Source organism: Microchirus variegatus (genome assembly GCF_963457635.1).
Source record: "Microchirus variegatus genome assembly, chromosome: 10".
Classification (NCBI taxonomy): Eukaryota; Metazoa; Chordata; class Actinopteri; order Pleuronectiformes; family Soleidae; genus Microchirus; species Microchirus variegatus.
In genome coordinates, this window is record NC_139811.1 from 2,931,223 (window position 1) to 2,955,572 (window position 24,350).

At 45.3% G+C, this 24,350-nt stretch overlaps 2 protein-coding genes across 2 annotated transcripts; one reads left to right on the forward strand and one right to left on the reverse strand.

The window, feature by feature from the left end:
• Nucleotides 1-1,626: 1,626 nt before the first annotated feature.
• Nucleotides 1,627-24,221, reverse strand: grna (granulin a; the record flags this gene model as incomplete). Its single annotated transcript, XM_083896480.1, has 19 exons — nucleotides 1,627-1,853; nucleotides 3,102-3,353; nucleotides 4,774-5,034; nucleotides 6,032-6,364; nucleotides 9,715-9,951; nucleotides 10,469-10,708; nucleotides 12,058-12,297; nucleotides 13,546-13,785; nucleotides 15,045-15,284; nucleotides 16,550-16,789; nucleotides 17,696-17,935; nucleotides 18,154-18,251; nucleotides 19,108-19,239; nucleotides 19,324-19,477; nucleotides 19,659-19,765; nucleotides 21,596-21,677; nucleotides 22,333-22,461; nucleotides 22,564-22,701; nucleotides 24,081-24,221. 19 exons carry the CDS (start codon nucleotides 24,219-24,221, stop codon nucleotides 1,710-1,712), a joined length of 3,648 nt encoding a protein of 1,215 aa, XP_083752606.1. The 3' UTR covers nucleotides 1,627-1,709.
• Nucleotides 7,928-8,920, forward strand: LOC310933466 (S-adenosylmethionine decarboxylase proenzyme-like; the record flags this gene model as incomplete). Its single annotated transcript, XM_083896964.1, has 1 exon — nucleotides 7,928-8,920. The coding sequence occupies one exon, from the start codon at nucleotides 7,928-7,930 to the stop codon at nucleotides 8,918-8,920; it is 993 nt and encodes a 330-aa protein (XP_083753090.1).
• Nucleotides 24,222-24,350: the final 129 nt, after the last annotated feature.

The window sequence follows — 24,350 nt, forward strand, 5'->3', positions numbered from 1 at the left end:
CCATGTTGAATTTAGCATTGATCTTGGCGATTTGCCCGTGTTGTAATCGTACAAACTCGCATGAGCACGTTAATCATGCTAACAAAATAAAACTGCATCAAAGATGAAAAGTTACCAATGACATCTTGCAGATTCAAAAGGGGCGTGGCCACGGCAACCATCGAAAGTTGGGGACGAATTTCGACCATTCGCCGCAAAACAGGAAGTGCCCTTTAACTTTGCCGTACGTCGACCGATCCGCTCGAAACTTCAGGTAAAAGATCCGGCCAGAAAACTGAATAAAAGGCATAGCGCCACCTGTGAAAGAGCTGCTTGTGTTTTATGTATTTCTTTTTGCTGTAACAATAGAGTGAAGTAATTGTTTGTTTGTTTTACAGAAATACAGTTATACAATACAATTATTCACTTAACGTCGTAAAACCTCACCGTAATACTCCACACACAACAATCTGACAGCTTTTAAACGTCGTAACATCGTTCTGTTTATTGGTTTAATGGAGTGTCGAGGAGTTTTTAGGCAGCAAAAACACACAAATCATGTGCAAGTTTGACATCATTTTTCATTATTTTCAAATGAACACAGGGGAGGAATCACATTTCAAAAAGTGCAACAGTAAAATCATGCTCGGAACTGTGATGATTATTGGAAGCAGTGGCAGAATCAGCACAACGTACAGTTAGTGAACAGTTAGTGAGTGTTTTCAAGTAGTCAACTCTGTGATTAAAGGTCCAGTGTGCAACATTTAGGAAGGTTTCTCATTCATTTCCATTGACCTAGTTTGAATAAAACAGTTTTTAGTTGGGAGATTCTTGGTCAGCGCCTGAGTCAGTGTGTTTTGCGCTAAAGCGGCAGACCCACAATGCAGTTCGGCAACGAAGCTTGTCAGTACCGTAGTTCCTAAATGGTTGAATAACTGACAGACATGGAAAGTTAAAGTTATCTCACTCACTCATTGAGCAATTTTTGACTATTCTGCAGCCATAAAATCAAGATTAATTAGTGCTGGGCACTAGGCTAACGCACGTTAACGCACGCCGCGTTTCCATGACGACTGACTGCAAAAAGATGCGCGCGACATCATGTTTAAGTGCCGTGACACTGGAGTCCAGGCACCGTTTACCAGTTAGCTGTGTTAGCTCCTTTTAGCGCCGTTAGCGCACCTACAGTTGAACTGGAGCGGTCTGTTTATTAAACGAAAAGAGCAGCGCTAACAAATAACCAACGTACCTGTGTAACTGTGTATGTGTGCCTCTGTTTTTAAAGTTTAGCGTTACTTTAGAGACTCATTTTAACAATCGGGAGTCATGCAAACATGACGTCACGCCAGTCAGTCGGCATGGAAACGCATCATGCGTTAACGTTGACGACGCTAACGCGCCCAGCACTAAAATAAATATATATGTCATGATGGTCACAAGAGGGTTAAAGAGAAAGTTAATGATGCAAATAAAAAAAAAAGGGCATGATTGCTCTCTGCAATCTCACCACTAGGTTTCACTAATTCTCACACACTGGGCCCTTTAATGTGGATCATTTTCAAAACGAGCTCTGGTCTCCTGAACTTGATAATCAGACAGAAAGATCTTCTCATCTTCAAGTGCAAATCAATCGTTCCCTTCACCGTTTACCTACAAAAATCACTTCATCCTCCATTAGTGCAGCATTTGCTGAATCAGAGCGGGGGAAGGGGAGGAGGACGCCGATGTTTTCAGACAATCAGAGCTCTCTTTTTGTTGGCGAGGAACATGTGCCAGTCGTGCCACGGGAAGCCCGTGTTCTGGGTGCAGGAGCCACCAGGCGTGCAGGTGTAGCCATTGGGACAGCAGTGCTTCATGTCGCTGCAACACACCGCCTGTGAGGAGGGGGGAGATTTTAGCACGAAACACCGTCAGCTGATGGTGTCTTTACCGCCAAACTTGACATGTACCGTCCAAAATGTGACATATTTTTGGACGTTCCGTGTCAAATTTGGTGGTAAAGGATGATGATGTGATTATATTATCTGGAAATCGGAATTATCGGAAACTGAAAATTGTGCTGCAGCTCACTCTCCCATACCAAAGTCCATAGATAAAATCAGTGATTTTAGCTCGGGGGGACACAGGAGCTGCTGGTATAATGCTGCCTCGTGTGGTCACTTTGTGTCACTGAGGTAAATCTGAATAAAGGATTTAAACCCCTGAAGTCGCACAATGACAGATTTTAAGTTCAGACAGATTTAAGATTTTAAAGATCAACAGTTCCTGTGTGCGGTGATGTTAAAATCGATGATTTTCTCTATGGACTTTGGTGTGCGGAGAGTGAGTGGTTTACACAAACCTTAGTTTCAGTGGGAAAAGATCATCACAAAGTCAAATTCTTCGTGCTGGGCACTTTTAACTGCCATTAACGGCGTCAATGTCGTTAATGGCGTCAACGTTAAGCGCATATTAACGCACGCCGCGTTTCCACGCCGACTGACCGGAAAAGGCGCGCATGGCGTCCGGGCACCGTTTACCAGTTAGCTCCGTTAGCTCCTTTTAGCGCCGTTAGCGCGCCTACAGTCGAACCGGAGCGGTCTGTATTAATCGAAAAGAGCAGCGCTAACAAATAACCAGCGTACCTGTGTAACTGCGTATGTGTGCCGCAAACATGACGTCACGTTAATGGCGTCAACGTTAACGCATATTAACGGACGCCGCGTTTCCACGTCGACTGACTGGAAAAAGACGAGCGTGACGTCATGCTTACGTGACGCCCGATTGTTAAAATGAGTCTCTATAGTAACGCTAAACTTTAAAAACAGAGGCACACATACGCAGTTACACAGGTACGCTGGTTATTTGTAGCGCTGCTCTTTTCATTTAATAAACGGACCGCTCCAGTTTGGCTAACTGTGCTAAAGGAGCTAACGGAGCTAACTGGTAAACGCCACTTGGACTCCGATGCCGCGGCACGTGAACATGACGTCACACGTCTTTTTCCGGTCAGTCGTCATAGAAACGTGCCATGGGTTAGTTAATGTGCGTTGACGTTGACGCCGTTAGCTGCTGCTAACGTGCCCAGCACTGTACGACAGCTTGATCAAACGTGACAGTAGTTATGAGTGAAAATCATATACGTTGGGACTGGGACAGCAGCCCCACGACGTCGCCGACATCCTGCAGCATGTCTCCCAGTCCTCGCAGCTGGTCTGGCCGTCGCACTTCCGCGCATGGCCGGTGACTCGGTCGCGCGGTTGCTCGGGCAGACGCACCTGCGTCAGTGGCACCGTCTCCAGCTGCAGCATGACGAGCCTCTGACACGACCTGGAGGCCACGTTACAGCTGAAGCCCTGAGGGCAGCAGTGCTCCTGATCACCGCAGCACACAGCCTGCAGACACGGAAAACAGAAGGGAGGGGGGGGGGGGGATCATTTCACACGGGCAAACTCACGGACGCCGACAGGCGAGTGTGATAGTGTCGCGTCAGAGGACGTTCCCGTCTTCAATGAGTCTGGTATTCACATAAATTCTAAGAGATCTGATCGCATGCTACGACGTTTCATTTAAAAGCCGTGATTTTAAATCAGCATTCCAGTGTTTTTAACTCGATTTCAGCTCACTGTTCTAGTGCGAGTCGGAAGTCGGGATATCCCGAGTTTAGGGGGCATTTATTGAACAGGAACAGGATGCGCGCACACGTTGCTACTCTGTTACGTGTTTTCCGGACCTCTCAACTGGAACACGGTCAAATCAAAAGTGCCCTATCACTAACCTTAACCAGTTCATGACGAACCCTAACCTTATCAGGAACCGATCAAGCTGAAGTGCGATTGGTAGTGCTGGGCACGTTGACGGCGGTTAGCGGCGTCAACGTTAACCCACAATAACAAACGCATGACACGTTTCTATGACGACTGACCGGGAACAGACGCGTGTGATGTCATGTTTTACGTTTACCAGTTAGCTCCGTTAGCTCCGTTAGCTGTGTTAGCTCCTTTAGCGCCGTTAGCCAAACTGGAGCGTTTTGTTTATTAAAGGAAAAGAACGACGCTACAAATAACCAGCGTACCTGTGTAACTGCGTATGTGTGCCTCTGTTTTTAAAGTTTAGCGTTACTTTAGAGACTCATTTGAACGATCGGGAGTCACGTAAACATGACGGTCAGTTGTCGTGGAAACGCGGCATGTGTTAATATGCGTTAGCGTTGACCGGGCACCGTTGATGGCGCACTAACAATTTGACTTTGTGATGATCTTTTCCCACTGAAACTAAGGTTTGTGTCAATCACTCACTCTCCCCACACCAAAGTCCATAGAGAAAATCATTGATTTTAAAGGTGCATTATGTAATAAATCTAAAGCAACTGGCCATAAAATGTTCCCCGGGTCCTTTGTTCCCCGCTGTTCACCCAAAGGCTCCTATGTTCCCCTGTCACATACAAAGCAGGGGAACATAGGACCTTTTTTGGGAAAAACAGGGAACATAGAAGTACGACCCCCCTTATCCGAACCACAATTCAAATCTCAGTCCCAAACTCCCAAACCAGTTCCTCAGAAATGAGGTTCTGCCTGATTAGAACCAGGTTTTTGGTCTCTATGGGACTACTGGTCATCTATGGGACCAGTAGATGGGGTCATCCCCCATCTTGGTTCTCTTCTCGTCTCCTTGCCTCTTTAATACTAAAAAAAGTGACTTCAACTTCTACCAAAGTCATTTTCTGGTAAGTTGCTTGTACTTTTACTAGGGTATCCCTATAAAGTACTTTATACACGACCGTGGAACACACACACACACACACAGAATGCTCACATTTTGCAGTGGACAGCATCCCCACGCGCCCGTGAGGAGGCGACAGCAGGTTGTGCGCTCAGGACACTTGTTGAGAGCGTCACACTGCACAGAGCTGTGATCGGCCTCAGCGCCGACGACGACGGAGGTGGAGGTGGTGGTGGTGGATGGAAGCTTCCTGTACCACGGGATCACCACTTCCCCTTTAACGCAGGACGTCCTGCCCTCGACGCACGTGTAGTGGGCGGGGCAGCAGAACCTCCCGTTGGCGCAGCACACGGCCTGCAGAGAAGAAGTGAGACAAGGAAGTGCTGCTTTCACATCATTCACACTTCCCCTTTTTCTTTTTTGTTACTTCCCGTTTTTCTCATCTGCCCGAGACAGAAAATACACCCGGACGTGAAAAACTATGAAATATTCATGTTCAGGCCACAGTGTGACCTGAGAATATTACACTACACTTTAGCCACGTTGCTAAGATGTAAGCACCTGTTCCTCAGAGCGAGCATTTATTATTATTATTCTCCAGGTCTCTTGTTCTTCTTCTACAGCCACGAATTATACCTGAGTTACCACGGCAACAAAAAAAATCTAGTGCTGGGCACGTTAACGGCGGTTAACGCACATTAGCGCGTGCCGCGTTTCCATGACGACTGACTTGGAAAAGATGCGAGACGTCATGTTTTTTTACGTAGCTGCGTTAGCTCCTTTAGCGCCGTTAGCGCGCCTACAGTCGAACCTGGAGTGGTATTTTTATCAAACGAAAAAAGAGCAGCGCTACAAATAACCAGCGTACCTGTGTACTACTACACTTTCGAGACTCGGTTAGCGCTTTAGATACTCGGTTAGCGCTTTCGAGACTCGGTTAGCGCTTTAGAGACTCGGTTAGCGCTTTCGAGATTCGGTTAGCGCTTTTGAGACTCGGTTAGCGCTTTACAGACTGGGTTAGCACTTTCGAGATTCGGTTAGCGCTTTCGAGACTCAGTTAGAGCTTTAAAGACTCGGTTAGCGCTTTAGGGACTCGGTTAGCGCTTTAGAGACTCAGTTATCGCTTTCAAGAATCGGTTAGTGCTTTAGAGACTCGGTTAGCGCTTTAGAGACCCGGGAGTCACGTACTCATGACGTCATACACGTCTTTTTCCAGTCAGTCGTCATGGAAACGTGCCATGCGTGAATGTGCGTTAACGAAATTTCAAAAGTTACAAATTTCTGTCTTGAGACGTGGTCGACACTTTAGACAATGATCCCACAATCACAATAAATCATGTGACGCCCTCACCTCCGGCAGAGGGCAACAGCCCCATGACTGCGACGAAGCCATGAAGCAGCAGGTGGTGAATTTAGGGCAGCTGGTGTGGTCGTCACACTGGTTCCCGACGTTGTCCTCCTCCTCCTCTTCCTCCTCTTCATCCTCTTCTGTTTGCATGGCGTCTGTTCCCTGACCCACGCTCGCAGTGACCGCGGTGGTCGGGGCCGGTGTCACGAATGCGGGCACCTTCTTTTGCATGGGTGTGGTGAAGCCACTGCCAGAGGCCTGTTTACAGCTGAGGGTGGCCAGGTCACAGGTGGTGCCGGTGGGGCAGCAGTGCTCGTGGTCGTCGCAGCACACCGCCTTAAGTAGCAAAACAGAAGCAATAGTCAGTAAATGTTGGTTGTACAAAGTCTCGGGGCAGAAGCAGCTTTGCTGTTTTTATGTCTGTCAAATTCTGTCATCATTGGCATTTAGGGTGAATTCCAATTCCAATCTTAACCCTCAATCTCAAAAATGCTCTCCCTCTAGTCCAAGTGCTGTCCCGATTCTCAGAAAAATTAAGTTGAGGGCCAAGTTTAAGGGCTGTGTCGCCCTCAATATTGAGATTTTCCGAGACCACCCTTGGGAGCACGGGCTACCCAGAATGCATTGTGTGTTTTCATACAACAAAGACGGAGCCGGAAGCAGCGAAACGAGTACGCTACAAATGAAGTATTTTCTTTGTTAATAGAGATATAAAAATGATGAAAACCATTGTATTATCTTAATTTAGGCCCATATTATGGATTACTGACGTCATTGTTGCGTAAAACATTTATTTTTATTTTACGATCTTTTGTCAATAGCCGGCCGGTGCGGACAAGCGATGGTTTGCTATGGTTTACTTTTCAATAAGTCGTGGTGTGTGGTAACTGTCAGCTGAATATTTGTATGAGTATCATCTTATAACTAACTGACAACCTAATAACTTGACTGACAAACGGATCGTAATAAATAATCCTGACGTAAATGTGTTCTTCTTCTTCTTCTTCTTTTTTGGAGTTGACAGACTGGACGCAGCTTTTGCGTTATTCTGCCCCCTACAGTCTGAAGACGTATCTGCATTTAAGGGGTGTCCCATTTCTAAGTGACAAAATAACCCTCAACACTTGGTTTTGAGGGCCAGTTAAGATTAAGGGTTGAGATCGAGGGTTAAGATAGGAATTGGAATTGGCATTTGGATCGGAATAATGCAAAAGTCTTATATTTTAGCAAACTGTGAATGAATTAATGTAAATTATAGTTTAAAGAAGAACTATGCAGGAGTTTTACGTCATTGTGATGGTGATTGGGGGCCGTCTCCACTGCCCCCTACTGTCAGTTAGCGGGAAAGCACATCAACAACACTGTTGGGATGATGTGGTCCTGTTTGCCAGCTCCAAATGCGAGATCCATCGTCCTAAGCCAGAAAAGGGTGGAGTGCCCTCTTCAGGTCAGGAGTGAGATCACGCCCCAAGTGGAGGACGTTAAGGATCACAGTTTTGAAGTTATTCAACAAAAAAAATTGTTTCTGATAATCCCGTCCTGTGTCTTTGATCTTTACTCCGACAGAAAATTCCCTGTCATCGTGCATTGCTTATCGCAGGTTATGACATCATAGCTAGCGCCATGAGGTATGAAAGATTTATAACATAAAAGGAAAAGACATAGCAATAGGAGAGCTAAGTGTCTCTTGGCCAAAGGTACTCGCTGTCCGGAAGCTACTGCGACCTCGCAAATAAACCCACCGCGGCATCTGCATTTTAGCACTTTACACAATATGGCCGCCGATGTTAGCTAGCGCCCACAAATTGTGTTCTCTGTGAAAGGGAAGACGCAACAAAGCGAAGGAGCAGCATCTTTTAGGACTGGATTTAAGAAGACAAACATCACGTCACCCTCAGCATGGAAGATGCACATTTCTTTGAGGGGACCGAGAAGCTGTTGGAGGTGTGGTTCTCTCAGCAGGATGAGACCAAAGGAACCGGGGACCTCCGCACCATCCCCAGGTTTGAGTGGGACAAACTTTTGCAGAACGTGCATTGTTTGATCATCAGCGTGTCCAAGACGGACAAACTGGAAGCTTACATACTCAGCGAGAGCAGCATGTTTGTCTCCAAGACGCGTTTTATCCTGAAGACGTGCGGAACCACCCTCCTGCTACAAGCACTAAACCCTCTGCTGGATTTGGCGAGGCAGTACTGCGCCTTCGGTGCTGTCGAGAACTTTTTCTACTCCCGCAAGAACTTCATGAAGCCATCGCAGCAGATGTTCCCTCACCAAAACTTCCAGGAGGAAGTGGACTTTCTCCTCCAGATTTTCCCAAATGGTACAGCCTACTGTATGGGGCCGTTGAACTCTGACTGCTGGTACCTTTTTATCCTGGACCGACCTGAGCACTGGAAAAACAAGCATGCAGATCAGACACTCGAAGTTCTGATGAGTGACCTCGATCCAGCCATCATGGACCAGTTCTACTTGAAAGATCGGGTTTCCACAAGCGACGTCACTCGCACGAGCGGAATTCGTAGCCTGATACCGGGTTCTGTGATCGATGCCGCGATGTTCAACCCTTGCGGATACTCGATGAACGGAATGAAGCCTGACGGGACTTACTGGACGATCCACATCACCCCTGAGCCAGAGTTCTCTTACGTTAGCTTCGAAACCAACCTCTCTGCAAGATCTTTTGATAACTTGGTGAGGAAGGTGGTGGATTTGTTCAAGCCGGGCAAGTTTGTGACGACGCTCTTTGTCAACCAGAAGTCCAAATGTCGCAGCGTCTTCTCTTCGGCCAAGAAACTCGAGGGCTACAACCGTCTCAACCGCCAGTTGGCGCAGTTCAACGACTACAACTTGGTCTTCACGAGTTACGCCAAGAACTGCCAGCAGAACTAGCAGCGACGTATCGTCCTCGAATAGTGTATTACGGAATCGTATAATAGAAAGTTATGAGGTCCATCGTATCGAGATCATAATGACGTAATAACACAGACGATAATCCTTCCCTTTCAAGGATGACTTGTACAACTTTGAGTAGGGTAGGCACTGTGGTTAGTACTAACACCACTAGGACAGACCAGAGTTTGGACCAGGGACCGTCGCAGGTCCTTTCTGTGTTGAGTCTCTCCAGGTCTGGGTTCCTGTTTCCCCATACCATGAAAATATGTGTTTGGGTAATGCTCTTTGTAGCAAAGGATGGGTAAAATGCAAGGGACAAATTTCCCCACAGTGATTAATAAAATTACGTTCAAAGGGACTGCAGCTGGGAATCGTGACAAAGCTATTTCTAAACACTGTTAAAACAATGTTTTGATAATGAGTCGCAGTGCATCCACCGTTCCAGAAGGGGGAGCTGCGCTTCTGAGAGCTGGTGTGCTGATTATGTCACTTCCGGGTACTGGCCAATCACAAGACAGTTGGGAAGCCTCTACGCTGGCTGGCCAATCACAACACACTCTGTTTTCTGGGTGTGAGATTTCAGTCTGAAACACTGCGGCTGAGGACAGCGTCAGTAAGGAGAGATTTCTATCAGCTTGTTTACAGCAACTAGAAGGTTTTTGACCATAAAAACAAGTTAATGTATGCAAGTAGACCTCCATAACTCACATATATGTGCAACAGGACCACTCTATGTGAGCTTTAACTGGGGATTAAAGGGTAATTAGAAACGTGTTGCTCTGTGCGAGTACCTGACATAGAGGACAGCACGCCCAGTCGCCATCTTTGGTTTTACAACACGTGGTGTTGTCTGGACATCCGGTGGCTGAGTCGCATTGGACTATCCCCACCTGTACGCTCTGTCTGGTGACGGCAGGTTTCTTCTCCATCCACGGCACGGAGTACGTGCCTTTGTCACAGCTCTGTGCAGGCACGTCGCACGTCGAACCTTTCGGGCAGCAGTGTTTGAAGTCGTCACAGCAAACGGCCTGAAAAACACCCGATCAAAAGGACTTTCAAAACACAGCTTCATGCATTTACTTCTTTGAGAGTTGTGGTAGATAAATGTCTGCAGTTTAAAACATAATCAAAACTATCAGACCTGACTGACCACTTCTATTTCAGTCCAGTTGTTAGGAGAACGTGTTATAGTACAGACTTGTACAGACTAGTTTCATGTTTGGCTCCAAGACAAAGCTCTTGTAGAAGCCAATCAGAGCCTGGTGTAAACCAAAACATAGATAACGATGATGGAGTTTGTACCTCCCTGATTCTACAGAAATACGTGACAGGTCAGTAAACAAATGATTATGTGTTATCTTGAGAACTGGAGGTAGTGCCAGGCTGTGTAAATGCATTTATTCAAATAAATTTCCTTCAGATTAACTCATCACAGATTACAGGAACTTCTTCACTGTTTGAATGCAACCCACTATAATTTATGTTTAAAAGTCACTCCCTACAGCGACAATTGTCATAAATAAAGGCAGGGAAACAACACCGTACCTCTGGTAGAGGACAGCACGCCCAGCCGCCAGCTCTGGTTTTACAGCACGTGCTGTTGTCTGGACAACTTTTGGCTGAGTCACATGGGACGTCCTCCACCTTTACTACGCTCTGTCTGGTGACAGCAGGTTTCTTCTCCAGCCACGGCACAGAGCGAGTTCCTTCGTCACAGCTCTGTGCAGGCACGTCGCACGTCGAACCTTTGGGGCAGCAGTGTATGAAGTCGTCACAGCAAACGGCCTGAAAAACACACGATCGAAAAGGAAGGGGAGGATGAATTTCGTGCCCATTCTCTCTTTCCCAGTGTCCCGATCCCAGCTGACATAGGACTGAGAGGCGGAATACACCCTGGACACATAGAGACAAACAACCATCCACTCTCACACTCGCACTAACAGTCAGACCAGAGAACCTGGAGAAAACCCATGCACACACAGGGAGAACATGCAAACTACATGCAGAAAGGTCCTTGTTCTGACCAGGTCATGAATCTGGGTCTCTGCAGGTTTCAACAAGTCAAATTTAAGACTTTTTAAGACTTTTTTATGACCATAATGAATAAAATTTAAGACCCATTTCACATCAATAATGGCGTGCACAGCACACTAGCTAGTGGTGCTCAATAAATTCTCACCAGGCAGCACAGGTGGCCTACTTTAGTTCCGTGTTGTAGTTCTGTTATCGCATCCTCAAAAATCTAAACATTTCAAAGCGAGACTGAAGGTTCAACGTGAATAGATTTTTAAGACCTTTCAAAGTTGTATTTAAGACCTATTAGGAGATTTTAAGGCCTTAAATTCAAATTATTGGATTTAAGACTTTTTAAGACCCCGCGGATACCCTGTCATGAATCCGGGTCTTCTTGCTAACCACAACACCAAGCGTGTGGCCCCTCTTCTACAGCTACAATACAATTTTTATTGTTGCCTTTAATGGACAGGACAGTGAAGCATGAAAGGGATAGATCACGGCAAGAAGGTCGCGGGTTCGGTTCCCAGTTTGACCGCGGGCCTTTCTCCCCGTGTGCACACAGCGGTTTTCTCCCAAAAACATGCAGAGGTAAATTGGACGCTCTAAACTGACCACAGGTTTGTCCTGCGATGGACTGGCAACCTGTCCAGGGCCTGACCCGGTCTCTTTGTCAGCCGGGCTCGGGACCCTCGTGTGGAGGATGAAGCGGTCGCTAAGCGCTACACTTTTAAAGGTGCATTATGTCATAAATCTAAAGCAATAAATTGGCCATAAAATCCTCCTAATATGTCACAGGGACTCAGGAATAATGTTCATATAACAAACTGAACTCACCAACAACAACAGTACAGACAAAATATTTGCATTAAAAAAATATTTTGCAGACTGCATATCATGTTTATGTTTTGAATTTTGACATGTGGCGCCACCTACCGCCGTCTAGCAATCATTGCAGTCAGTAGAGTCTCAGCTGCCGAGCAACCACGGGTTGCCAGTTACGTCAGAAAACGAAACCTAAAAGACCTCGGTATTTTGAATTTGAATGTAGTAACCGTTTTTGGCCACATTCTTACATGTGGCGCCTTTGAATGTTCCAAATAAAGGCAGAAGCGTCGTACCTCTGGTAGAGGACAGCACGCCCAGCCGCCAGCTCTGGTTTTACAGCACGTGCTGTTGTCTGGACAACTTTTGGCTGAGTCACATGGGACGTCCTCCACCTTTACTACGCTCTGTCTGGTGACAGCAGGTTTCTTCTCCAGCCACGGCACAGAGCGAGTTCCTTCGTCACAGCTCTGTGCGGGCACGTCACACGTCGAACCTTTGGGGCAGCAGTGTATGAAGTCGTCACAGCAAACGGCCTGAAAAACACACGATCGAAAGGAAGGGGAGGATGAATTTCGTGCCCATTCTCTCTTTCCCAGTGTCCCGATCCCAGCTGACATAGGACTGAGAGGCGGAATACACCCTGGACACATAGAGACAAACAACCATCCACTCTCACACTCGCACTAACAGTCAGACCAGAGAACCTGGAGAAAACCCATGCACACACAGGGAGAACATGCAAACTCCATGCAGAAAGGTCCTTGTTCTGACCGGGTCATGCAGGTTTCAACAAGTCAAATTTAAGACTTTTTAAGACTTTTTTATGACCATAATGAATAAAATTTAAGACCCATTTCACATCAATAATGGCGTGCACAGCACACTAGCTAGTGGTGCTCAATAAATTCTCACCAGGCAGCACAGGTGGCCTACTTTAGTTCCGTGTTGTAGTTATGTTATCGCATCCTCAAAAATCTAAACATTTCAAAGCGAGACTGAAGGTTCAACGTTAATAGATTTTTAAGACCTTTCAAAGTTGTATCTAAGACCTTTTAGGAGATTTTAAGGCCGTAAATTCAAATGATTGGATTTAAGACTTTTTAAGACCCCGCGGATACCCTGTCATGAATCCGGGTCTTCTTGCTAACCACGACACCAACCGTGTGACCCCTCTTCTACAGCTACAATACAACTTTTTATTTTTGCCTTTAATGGACAGGACAGTGAAGCATGAAAGGGATAGATCACGGCAAGAAGGTCGCGGGTTCGGTTCCCAGTTTGACCACGGGCCTTTCTCCCCGTGTGCACACAGCGGTTTTCTCCCAAAAACATGCAGAGGTAAATTGGACGCTCTAAACTGACCACAGGTTTGTCCTGCGATGGACTGGCAACCTGTCCAGGGCCTGACCCGGTCTCTTTGTCAGCCGGGCTCGGGACCCTCGTGTGGAGGATGAAGCGGTCGCTAAGCGCTACACTTTTAAAGGTGCATTATGTCATAAATCTAAAGCAATAAATTGGCCATAAAATCCTCCTAATATGTCACAGGGACTCAGGAATAATGTTCATATAACAAACTGAACTCACCAACAAAAACAGTACAGACAAAATATTTGCATTAAAAAAAAACATTTGGCAAAAACATGACTGCAAATCATGTTTTTGTTTTGAAATCATGTTTTGGCGTCATGTGGCGCCACCTACCGCCGTCTAGCAACTGTTTTTGGCCACATTCTTACATGTGGCACCTTTGAATGTTCCAAATAAAGGCAGAAGCGTCGTACCTCTGGTAGAGGACAGCACGCCCAGCCGCCAGCTCTGGTTTTACAGCACGTGCTGTTGTCTGGACAACTTTTGGCTGAGTCACATGGGACGTCCTCCACCTTTACTACGCTCTGTCTGGTGAGAGCAGGTTTCTTCTCCATCCACGGCACAGAGCGAGTTCCTTCGTCACAGCTCTGTGCAGGCACGTCGCACGTCGAACCTTTGGGGCAGCAGTGTATGAAGTCGTCACAGCAAACGGCCTGAAAAACACACGATCGAAAGGAAGGGGAGGATGAATTTCGTGCCCATTCTCTCTTTCCCAGTGTCCCGATCCCAGCTGACATAGGACTGAGAGGCGGAATACACCCTGGACACATAGAGACAAACAACCATCCACTCTCACACTCGCACTAACAGTAAGACCAGAGAACCTGGAGAAAAAAACCCATGCACACACAGGGAAAACATGCAAACTCCATGCAGAAAGGTCCTTGTTCTGACCGGGTCATGAATCCGGGTCTCTGCAGGTTTCAACAAGTCAAATTTAAGACTTTTTAAGACTTTTTTATGACCATAATGAATAAAATTTAAGACCCATTTCACATCAATAATGGCGTGCACAGCACACTAGCTAGTGGTGCTCAATAAATTCTCACCAGGCAGCACAGGTGGCCTACTTTAGTTCCGTGTTGTAGTTCTGTTATCGCATCCTCAAAAATCAAAACATTTCAAAGCGAGACTGAAGGTTCAACGTTAATAGATTTTTAAGACCTTTCAAGGTTGTATTTATACCTTTTAGGAGATTTTAAGGCCGTAAATTCAAATTATTGGATTGAAGACTTTTTAAGACCCCGCAGATACCCTGTCATGAATCCGGGTCTTCTTGCTAACCACGACACCAACCGTGTGGCCCCTCTTCTACAGCTACAATACAATGTTTATTGTTGCCTTTAATGGACAGGACAGTGAAGCATGAAAGGGATAGATCACGGCAAGAAGGTCGCGGGTTCGGTTCCCAGTTTGACCACGGGCCTTTCTCCCTGTGTGCACATAACGGTTTGCTCCCCAAAACATGCAGAGGTAAATTGGACGCTCTAAACTGACCACAGGTTTGTCCTGCGATGGACTGGCAACCTGTCCAGGGCCTGACCCGGTCTCTTTGTCAGCCGGGCTCGGGACCCTCGTGTGGAGGATGAAGCGGTCGCTAAGCGCTACACTTTTAAAGGTGCATTATGTAATAGATCTAAAGCAACTGGCCATAAAATCCTCCTAATATGTCACAGAGACTCAGGAATAATGTTCATATAACAAACTGAACTCACCAACAACAACAGTACAGACAAAATATTTGCATTAAAAAAAATTGTTTTGCAAAAACATGACTACAAATCATGTTTTTGTTTTGAAATCATGTTTTGGCGTCATGTGGCGCCACCTACCGCCGTCTAGCAACTGTTTTTGGCCACATTCTTACATGTGGCACCTTTGAATGTTCCAAATAAAGGCAGAAGCGTCGTACCTCTGGTAGAGGACAGCACGCCCAGCCGCCAGCTCTGGTTTTACAGCACGTGCTGTTGTCTGGACAACTTTTGGCTGAGTCACATGGGACGTCCTCCACCTTAACTACGCTCTGTCTGGTGAGAGCAGGTTTCTTCTCCAGCCACGGCACAGAGCGAGTTCCTTCGTCACAGCTCTGTGCGGGCACGTCGCACGTCGAACCTTTGGGGCAGCAGTGTATGAAGTCATCACAGCAAACGGCCTGAAAAACACACGATCGAAAGGAAGGGGAGGATGAATTTCGTGCCCATTCTCTCTTTCCCAGTGTCCCGATCCCAGCTGACATAGGACTGAGAGGCGGAATACACCCTGGACACATAGAGACAAACAACCATCCACTCTTACACTCGCACTAACAGTCAGACCAGAGAACCTGGAGAAAAAAACCCATGCACACACAGGGAGAACATGCAAACTCCATGCAGAAAGGTCCTTGTTCTGACCGGGTCATGAATCCGGGTCTCTGCAGGTTTCAACAAGTCAAATTTAAGACTTTTTAAGACTTTTTTATGACCATAATGAATAAAATTTAAGACCCATTTCACATCAATAATGGCGTGCACAGCACACTAGCTAGTGGTGCTCAATAAATTCTCACCAGGCAGCACAGGTGGCCTACTTTAGTTCCGTGTTGTAGTTATGTTATCCCATCCTCAAAAATCTAAACATTTCAAAGCGAGACTGAAGGTTCAACGTTAATAGATTTTTAAGACCTTTCATGGTTGTATCTAAGACCTTTTAGGAGATTTTAAGGCCGTAAATTCAAATTATTGGATTTAAGACTTTTAAGACCCCGCGGATACCCTGTCATGAATCCAGGTCTTCTTGCTAACCACAACACCAACCGTGTGGCCCCTCTTCTACAGCTACAATACAACTTTTTATTTTTGCCTTTAATGGACAGGACAGTGAAGCATGAAAGGGATAGATCACGGCAAGAAGGTCGCGGGTTCGGTTCCCAGTTTGACCGCGGGCCTTTCTCCCCGTGTGCACACAGCGGTTTTCTCCCAAAAACATGCAGAGGTAAATTGGACGCTCTAAACTGACCACAGGTTTGTCCTGCGATGGACTGGCAACCTGTCCAGGGCCTGACCCGGTCTCTTTGTCAGCTGGGCTCGGGACCCTCGTGTGGAGGATGAAGCGGTCGCTAAGCGCTACACTTATAAAGGTGCATTATGTAATAAATCTAAAGCAATAAATTGGCCATAAAATCCTCCTAATATGTCACAGGGACTCAGGAATAATGTTCATATAACAAACTGAACTCACCAACAACAACAGTACAGACAAAATATTTGCATTAAAAAAAAACATTTGGCAAAAACATGACTGCAAATCATGTTTTTGTCTTGAAATCATGTTTTGGCGTCATGTGGCACCACCTACCGCCGTCTAGCAACTGTTTTGGTGCCACACTCTTACATGTGGCACCTTTGAATGTTCCAAGTAAAGGCAGAAGCGTCGTACCTCTGGTAGAGGACAGCACGCCCAGCCGCCAGCTCTGGTTTTACAGCACGTGCTGTTGTCTGGACAACTTTTGGCTGAGTCACATGGGACGTCCTCCACCTTTACTACGCTCTGTCTGGTGAGAGCAGGTTTCTTCTCCAGCCACGGCACAGAGCGAGTTCCTTCGTCACAGCTCTGTGCGGGCACGTCGCACGTCGAACCTTTGGGGCAGCAGTGTATGAAGTCGTCACAGCAAACGGCCTGAAAAACACACGATCGAAAAGGAAGGGGAGGATGAATTTCGTGCCCATTCTCTCTTTCCCAGTGTCCCGATCCCAGCTGACATAGGACTGAGAGGCGGAATACACCCTGGACACATAGAGACAACCAACCATCCACTCTCACACTCGCACTAACAGTAAGACCAGAGAACCTGGAGAAAAAAACCCATGCACACACAGGGAGAACATGCAAACTCCATGCAGAAAGGTCCTTGTTCTGACCGGGTCATGAATCCGGGTCTTCTTGCTAACCACTACACCAACCGTGTGGCCCCTCTTCTACAGATACAATACAATTTTTTATTTTTGCCTTTAATGGACAGGACAGTGAAGCATGAAAGGGATAGATCACGGCAAGAAGGTCGCGGGTTCGGTTCCCAGTTTGACCACGGGCCTTTCTCCCTGTGTGCACACAACGGTTTGCTCCCCAAAACATGCAGAGGTAAATTGGACGCTCTAAACTGACCACAGGTTTGTCCTGCGATGGACTGGCAACCTGTCCAGAGCCTGACCCGGTCTCTTTGTCAGCCGGGCTCGGGACCCTCGTGTGGAGGATGAAGCGGTCGCTAAGCGCTACACTTTTAAAGGTGCATTATGTCATAAATCTAAAGCAATAAATTGGCCATAAAATCCTCCTAATATGTCACAGGGACTCAGGAATAATGTTCATATAACAAACTGAACTCACCAACAACAACAGTACAGACAAAATATTTGCATTAAAAAAAAATGTTTTGCAAAAACATGACTGCAAATCATGTTTTTGTTTTGAAATCATGTTTTGGCGTCATGTGGTGCCACCTACCGCCGTCTAGCTACTGTTTTGGTGCCACACTCTTACATGTGGCACCTTTGAATGTTCCAAGTAAAGGCAGAAGCGTCGTACCTCTGGTAGAGGACAGCACGCCCAGCCGCCAGCTCTGGTTTTACAGCACGTGCTGTTGTCTGGACAACTTTTGGCTGAGTCACATGGGACGTCCTCCACCTTTACTACGCTCTGTCTGGTGACAGCAGGTTTCTTCTCCAGCCACGGCACAGAGCGAGTTCCTTCGTCACAGCTCTGTGCGGGCAGGTCGCACGTCGAACCTTTGGGGCAGCAGTGTATGAAGTCGTCACAGCAAACGGCCTGAAAAACACACACAAGGAATAAAGATCAGTCGTAAACTGGTAACATTTTTGTTCAAAATACAGCTCAAAACTGGAGACTCGGGCAAACCTCGTAGGTTTATATTCTGTAACAATACAAACACAATAGCATGTGGACCAGCAACAGAACTTTGAAATCTGTCCTGAAGCCGACTGGGAACCAATGGAAAGGACCTGACCGACAGTTCTAACTCTTACCTCTGGCAAAGGACAGCACGCCCAGCCGCCATCTTTGGTCTTACAGCATGTGGTGCCGTCGAGACATGCCACTGTGTCGTTGCAGGGGACATCATTACCTGGATTAAAAGATGAGAATAACCATGATTGGGGGGAAATAATCTTAATCTTAAGTAGCCAGTGGAGCCAGAATGGCACCTTGGGATGCTTAACCCACTGTCATGCATAACTACCAGTTAACGAGTCTCGCCTGCAGATCCAGAGGCAATTCTAGAGTCTGTAGGGGCCCTAAGCAAAAATTCCCAGGGGGCCCTTCCAACCGGTGTCCCAAAATGTTTTTTTTTTCAAAATGAATGAAATAACACGGAAAAACCTTGGAATTAAAAAAGTATGTGAAAATATAAATGTAAAGAACAATAAAATACTGTAAAAAAAAACGATATAAACTTAGTAAAAAATACATTACACCGTACAGAACGCACATTATAAAACAAAATAACAGAAAAAAAAAACATAGTAAAAAAGATATGCATTACACATATGTAATGCAAATAAAATGATAGATATGCAAATAATCCTCTTCATTTTCCAACTTGCACAACGATAACTTCACACAGGTTAAAAGTGAGGCGGGGCCCCTTTAGGGAGGTTTCCTGCTGGGATGTCATTGCAAATCGCCCATTGTTTGTTTAAGGGGGACGGGGAGGCGGCTGTCACTGCACATTTCAGCAAAAACAGCCCTCAGGCTCCAAGTGTCGGGGGCCCCCCTGTGGGCTCAGGGCCCCAAGCAGTTGCCTGCCTTGCCTGTTCACAAGCTGCACCTCTGTGCAGATCACTTACTCTTCTCAATCTTTGCCGGTCCTGGATGTGGCTAAAGATTTTAATATTCGACTTTTGTTTCGTCGTGTCAGGATTAAACCCCAATGGAAAGCAAAACACCTGAGAGAAAAGCATGTGCATGATGCTTTTATGTACCTTTATTCTCCTTAGCGACAGATGACACGGACGCTTCCTGCTGTGAAGGGGGAACCTCATTCGCTGGCGGGACTTCAGGGGATTTTCCCGCAGCTCTATCGGTAGCTGCCAAAGCGGTAACCTGACCAGCTTCTGAAAAAGTGGAAACCACGCGGAAATTAACGACATTATACAGAATGAGGAACTGGGAAGTGGAAAACGAAGAAGAAATGTGACCTTTCTTGTTCTCCCACTCTGCTCTTATGCGGGCGGGGAGTTTGGCCCACATCGGCGTCTCATTTTCGGTGGTAACGGAAATGCATTTGGCGTTTTGGACGTCACACGTCGTCCCCTCGGGACAGCAGTGAAGCTTGTCCTCACAGCACACGGCCTGACACACACACACACACACACACAGGATAAGACACCATAAAGTCACGATAACTGGAGCGTCTCGGCGTGACATGCAAATCCGTCATTTGACTGTTGTGTTCATTCATATTTTTATCTTTGGAGGAGCATTAGCGTCACCGGTGTTCAACCATAAACGCAACGCGACTGTAGTCGTCTACCTTGGGCATCGGGCAGCATCCCCACTCGCCCTCTGGACTTTCACAGCAGGTGGTTTGAAGTGGACACTCTGACACGCCGTCGCCGCATGGAACTGTCGTCACAGGCTCTGCTGAAACATTCACCAAAATGCTCAACAGAAAAGGGCCCAGGCTGGAGCCTTGTGGTGCTCCACGCCATTTTTATCCACTCTCGTGCTTAAAGGTGCATTATGTGAAAAAATCTAAAGCAGCGGTGTCAAACCCATTTTCACTGAGGGCCACATCAGCATAATGGTTACCCTCAAAAGGCCAGATGTAACTGTCATACAGAATAAATGTAACCAAATATAATGTAAAAATAAAGGTAACTTCTCTGCAACATATTGCTAAATAAATTTCTGTATTTATTACTTATTCAATTTCACTCGTCGCATGATGCGTATACAATGATACACTGTAGACGAGTGGCGGTGCCGTCACTTTGCCTGTAACGCAACCGCCATGCATTGTGGGAAATGTAGTTCATGGTCAACGCACGCCTAAAAAGCAGCATAGACCTATTTTAACACAGATTTTTAAGACCAATTAATCACTCACAGGCCACATAAAATGACGTGGCGGGCCACATCTGGCCCCCGGGCCTTGAGTTTGACACGTGACCTAAAGCAACTGGCCATAAAATCCTCCTAATATGTCCCAGAGACTCAGGAATAATGTTCATATAACAAACTGAACTCACCAACAACAACAGTACAGACAAAATATTCGCATTAAAAAAAATATTTTGCCCACTGCAAATCACGTTTATGTTATGAAATCATGTTTTGGCGTCATGTGGCGCCACCTACCGCCGTCTACCAATCATTGCAGTCAGTAGAGTCTCAGCTGCCGAGCAACCACGGGTCGCCAGTTACGTCAGAAAACGCAACCTAAAAGACCTCTGTGTTTTGAATTTGAATGTAGTAACCGTTTTTGGCCACATTCTTACATATGGCGCCTTTAACTACCAGTTAACAAGTCGAGAAAAAATGTACGTTGTGGACGGAAGCCTTCCAGTCTGTATTCACAATACATTAAAATTGAGAGAAGGCCATTTTTATTTAAAAAGGGTTGTTTGTTTCTCGGGAAATTATACAATTATGAAGAAAAAATACGATACGAAATACGAAATTTGTGAGTTAAAATGTGTGTAGCTCTCTATTCAGAATAAAGGGTTAAGAATATGTGAATTAAAGATTATTGTGTTTTGTTTTGCATGTCAACATTTTAATGTTGGTTTTGTGGCATCGTTGCTGATATTCTGGGGAATGCGATAAAATTGGTCAAAATAACCTTTGAGGAACAAGCAAAACAAAACGGGTGTCCACTGGCCGTTCATCATACAACACTTTAACACAGTTAGACGCTACCCTGCAGATCCAGAGTCAGACAGTTCCACACACTTAGCCACACTGTGGACGTTGTTAGTACAGGGTCTCAGCAGGTTTCAACAAGTCAAATTTGAGACTTTTTAAGACTTTTTTAAGACCATAATGAATACAATTTAAGACCCATTTCAAATCCATACTGGCAAAAAAGTACAAAAGACATGAAGGAAAATTGGAGCCACAAATCGTTGAAGTTGCGATTCGGCTTAGCTGTGGGCTTTCATTAAGTTTTCTCCGCTGCTATGCTAGGCTGTAGCACACCGCGGCGCGCGCACAGCACGCTGGCTAGCGGTGCTCGATAAATTCTCACCGGGCAGCACAGGTGGCCTACTTTAGTTCCATGTTGTAATTATGTTATCGCATCGTCAAAGAGCGAGACTGAAGTTTATGCATGTTTTAAATAAAAGTAATGTTAATAGATTTTTCAAAATTGTATTTAATTATTTAAGACTTATTAAGGCCTTAAATTCAAATTATTGGATTGAAGACTTTTTAAGACCTCGCCGATACCCTGTAGTACAGGAGTCTCACCTTGTCTGGTGCAGGAGCGACTGTCTGCGCTGCACTGGCGACCCGCCGGACAGCAGTGTTTTCCATCCGAGCAGGGGACGCCCTGTTGTGAAATCAAGAATAACTCACAGTAATAATGTCATTTCTAATCAGTTTTTGGGGATATTCATGATGGAAAATTAATCTGTAAATAAGACAAACACAAAAAGTAATTTCCACTTGTTGATTGAGTGGCAGGCCATATGAAATGGTGGATTTGTTTTGTTGAGAATTGGGACTGTGCAGCAGTTACATTCTGCATGGCCATTGCGCATAAATGAATTGGCAACATAAGAGTAAAAACTGCAGTGTCTGCAAAAAACCAAGCTGCACATTTCCCACACTAGCAGAGCACATTTCCTACGCATCGGTTTTTCTTGTGTGAAGTGAAACAACTGAGCGCGTTCACCCAAAACGTAAACAGGAACTAACCACAGAATCGACCAACTGATGATTTATGTACTGTTCGTACAAACGGGGAAGAGTTTTAAGGCAAGAGAAACATCACAATAAGAAGAATACACAATAAAAACAAACAATAAAGCTGAACTGAACTGTTAAAAGAAGACACGGTGGTAGCACACGTCATGTCACGAGGTGGAGAGTTGGACCAAATTGGCTGAATTTGAATTCATGAAATGTGAATAACCCTAAACCAGGTGACAGTACTGGGCCACGTCAAGCACCGATCATCGTGGATATATTTATATGTTGATTACCTGAGCTATGGGGCAGCAGCCGAACCCTCTCAAGGCCGTCAGACATGAAAACTCAGGAGGGCATCGTGACTCATCGGGACAGACGTTGTCTTCGTCCTCCCCCATGTACGGCTTGATCATTCTGAAGGACTGCAGGGACAGAGTGGGGAGGACAAAGAGGGACAACCTTATTAAACTTCACCTCATGTGTAAGTAGGACAGTAGCAGACGTTACGTTAGTTTTTTCCTTACTTTGGAGCGCTTTGGGAGCTCAACGTTGGCTCTTTCCACCCATGGGACGGACACCGTGGCGTTCACACAGCTGGATTTGCCTGAATCGCAGACTGTGCCCTCAGGACAGCAGTGAGTGTGATCCGCACAGCATTCAGCCTAAAGATACAGGAGCGGTACCAAGACTTTGACTACCAAAGTTTGAAAGTGGCTATCACACAGACTGAATGAGGCCTCGTCTTTTTATCTGGCTCATAAACTATTATTTAAACACCACAGAGGAATGAATGGCACCACTGTATCGCCCTCATTATTTTAGTTTCAAGGCGTACAAGAAAACGGTTATCTCACGCAACATGTATATTTTACCGTGTGATAGACAAAGTTTATAACGTTAAAGCAGAAGTTAAACAGCCTCATCTCGATATGATGTTCATTCATTGCAGTGTAATGAAGGGTTTAAAGAGTTCAGCCTGAAAGGTCATGAACTCTAGCAAATGGATTAGATAATAAGTACAATTTATGCAATTTATTTTGTTATTTTGACAAAAAATTAAAAAAAGTAACCTAGATATTACAAAACATGTTCTTTCCATCAACTATTTAAATACGTTTCTTGAAATGAACATATTTAATGAGAAATAAGTACATCCAAATTGTGGTTTTCACTTGCTAGTTTTAGCCGGGCCAAGCTAGCTGAATGAGTGGTTTTTAGCTATGTTTTGATATAAATGATCATTTAAACTGTTATGTTTCTGTTCAATATATATAGTATAGATGTTAGCTTAAACTAAGACTGTAGAAAAATGTTAAATACAGAATAATAAGTTAATTAAGCCAAAGTCAAATTGTGGCTCTCTCTTAGTAGCTTTAGCTGGGATTAGTATTGTTGGATTAGCTAGCTGAATAGTTTGTTTGTTTGTTTTTTAAACTAAAATGTAACTGAGAATTGAACCTGCTGTTTTCCAGGAAAATACGAATTTCTATTCAATTACTTTTCAATAATTTACAATCATTTTTTGAAATGAAGGCTAATTGTGGCTATCTCTTAAGAATTGTTGGCTTTGCTAGCTGAACGGTTGATTTTTTAACTATGTTTTGATGTGCATAAGAGTTTAAACTGCTGTTATCTAGGGAAAATACACATTTCTATTCAATTCCCATTCAATATCGCAATTTAGCAAAAGGATATTTGAAAAGAAAACGAAATTGACCATCTTTGACGCAAGAGGATTCACACAAAAAGAGTTTTAATTTGTGCACAAATGGTCATTTTGGTATTTTCAATTGTTCGGCGTCATTTTCATGAGACATACAGCATACAGTTTGTTAAATAAACTTCATTTTATGCAACATATAAGCATAAATTCTGAGTGACAGGCTGGAAAAAAATCCCTCCCCCGCAGAAAACAAGTGCTGTAAAGGTTCATTATAAAAGTGGCAGTTGTTATTTTTACAGTGTTTCACGTCTCTTTTTTTTTTTTGTTAGCTTTATTTTAGCTTTAACTGGACGCGCAGGTGACACCGCCACGTCTTACCTGTTCAAAGGGGCAGCATTCATATCCGTTAGCGGGGTCGTTGCAGCAGGTTTGACCTTTTTCACATTGTCGTCCATCTGGACACTCGTCGGCACCAGCCAGGGCCACGAGGGTCAAAGAGATCACAACCCACTTCTGCATCTGCACACACACACACACACAGAAACACACACACGTGAGGAATTCATAACTCCAGGGGACATTGCATTGACTTACATTCATTTCCTGGAGACTGACTCTAAACTTAACCCTAATTTAACCCCAACCCGA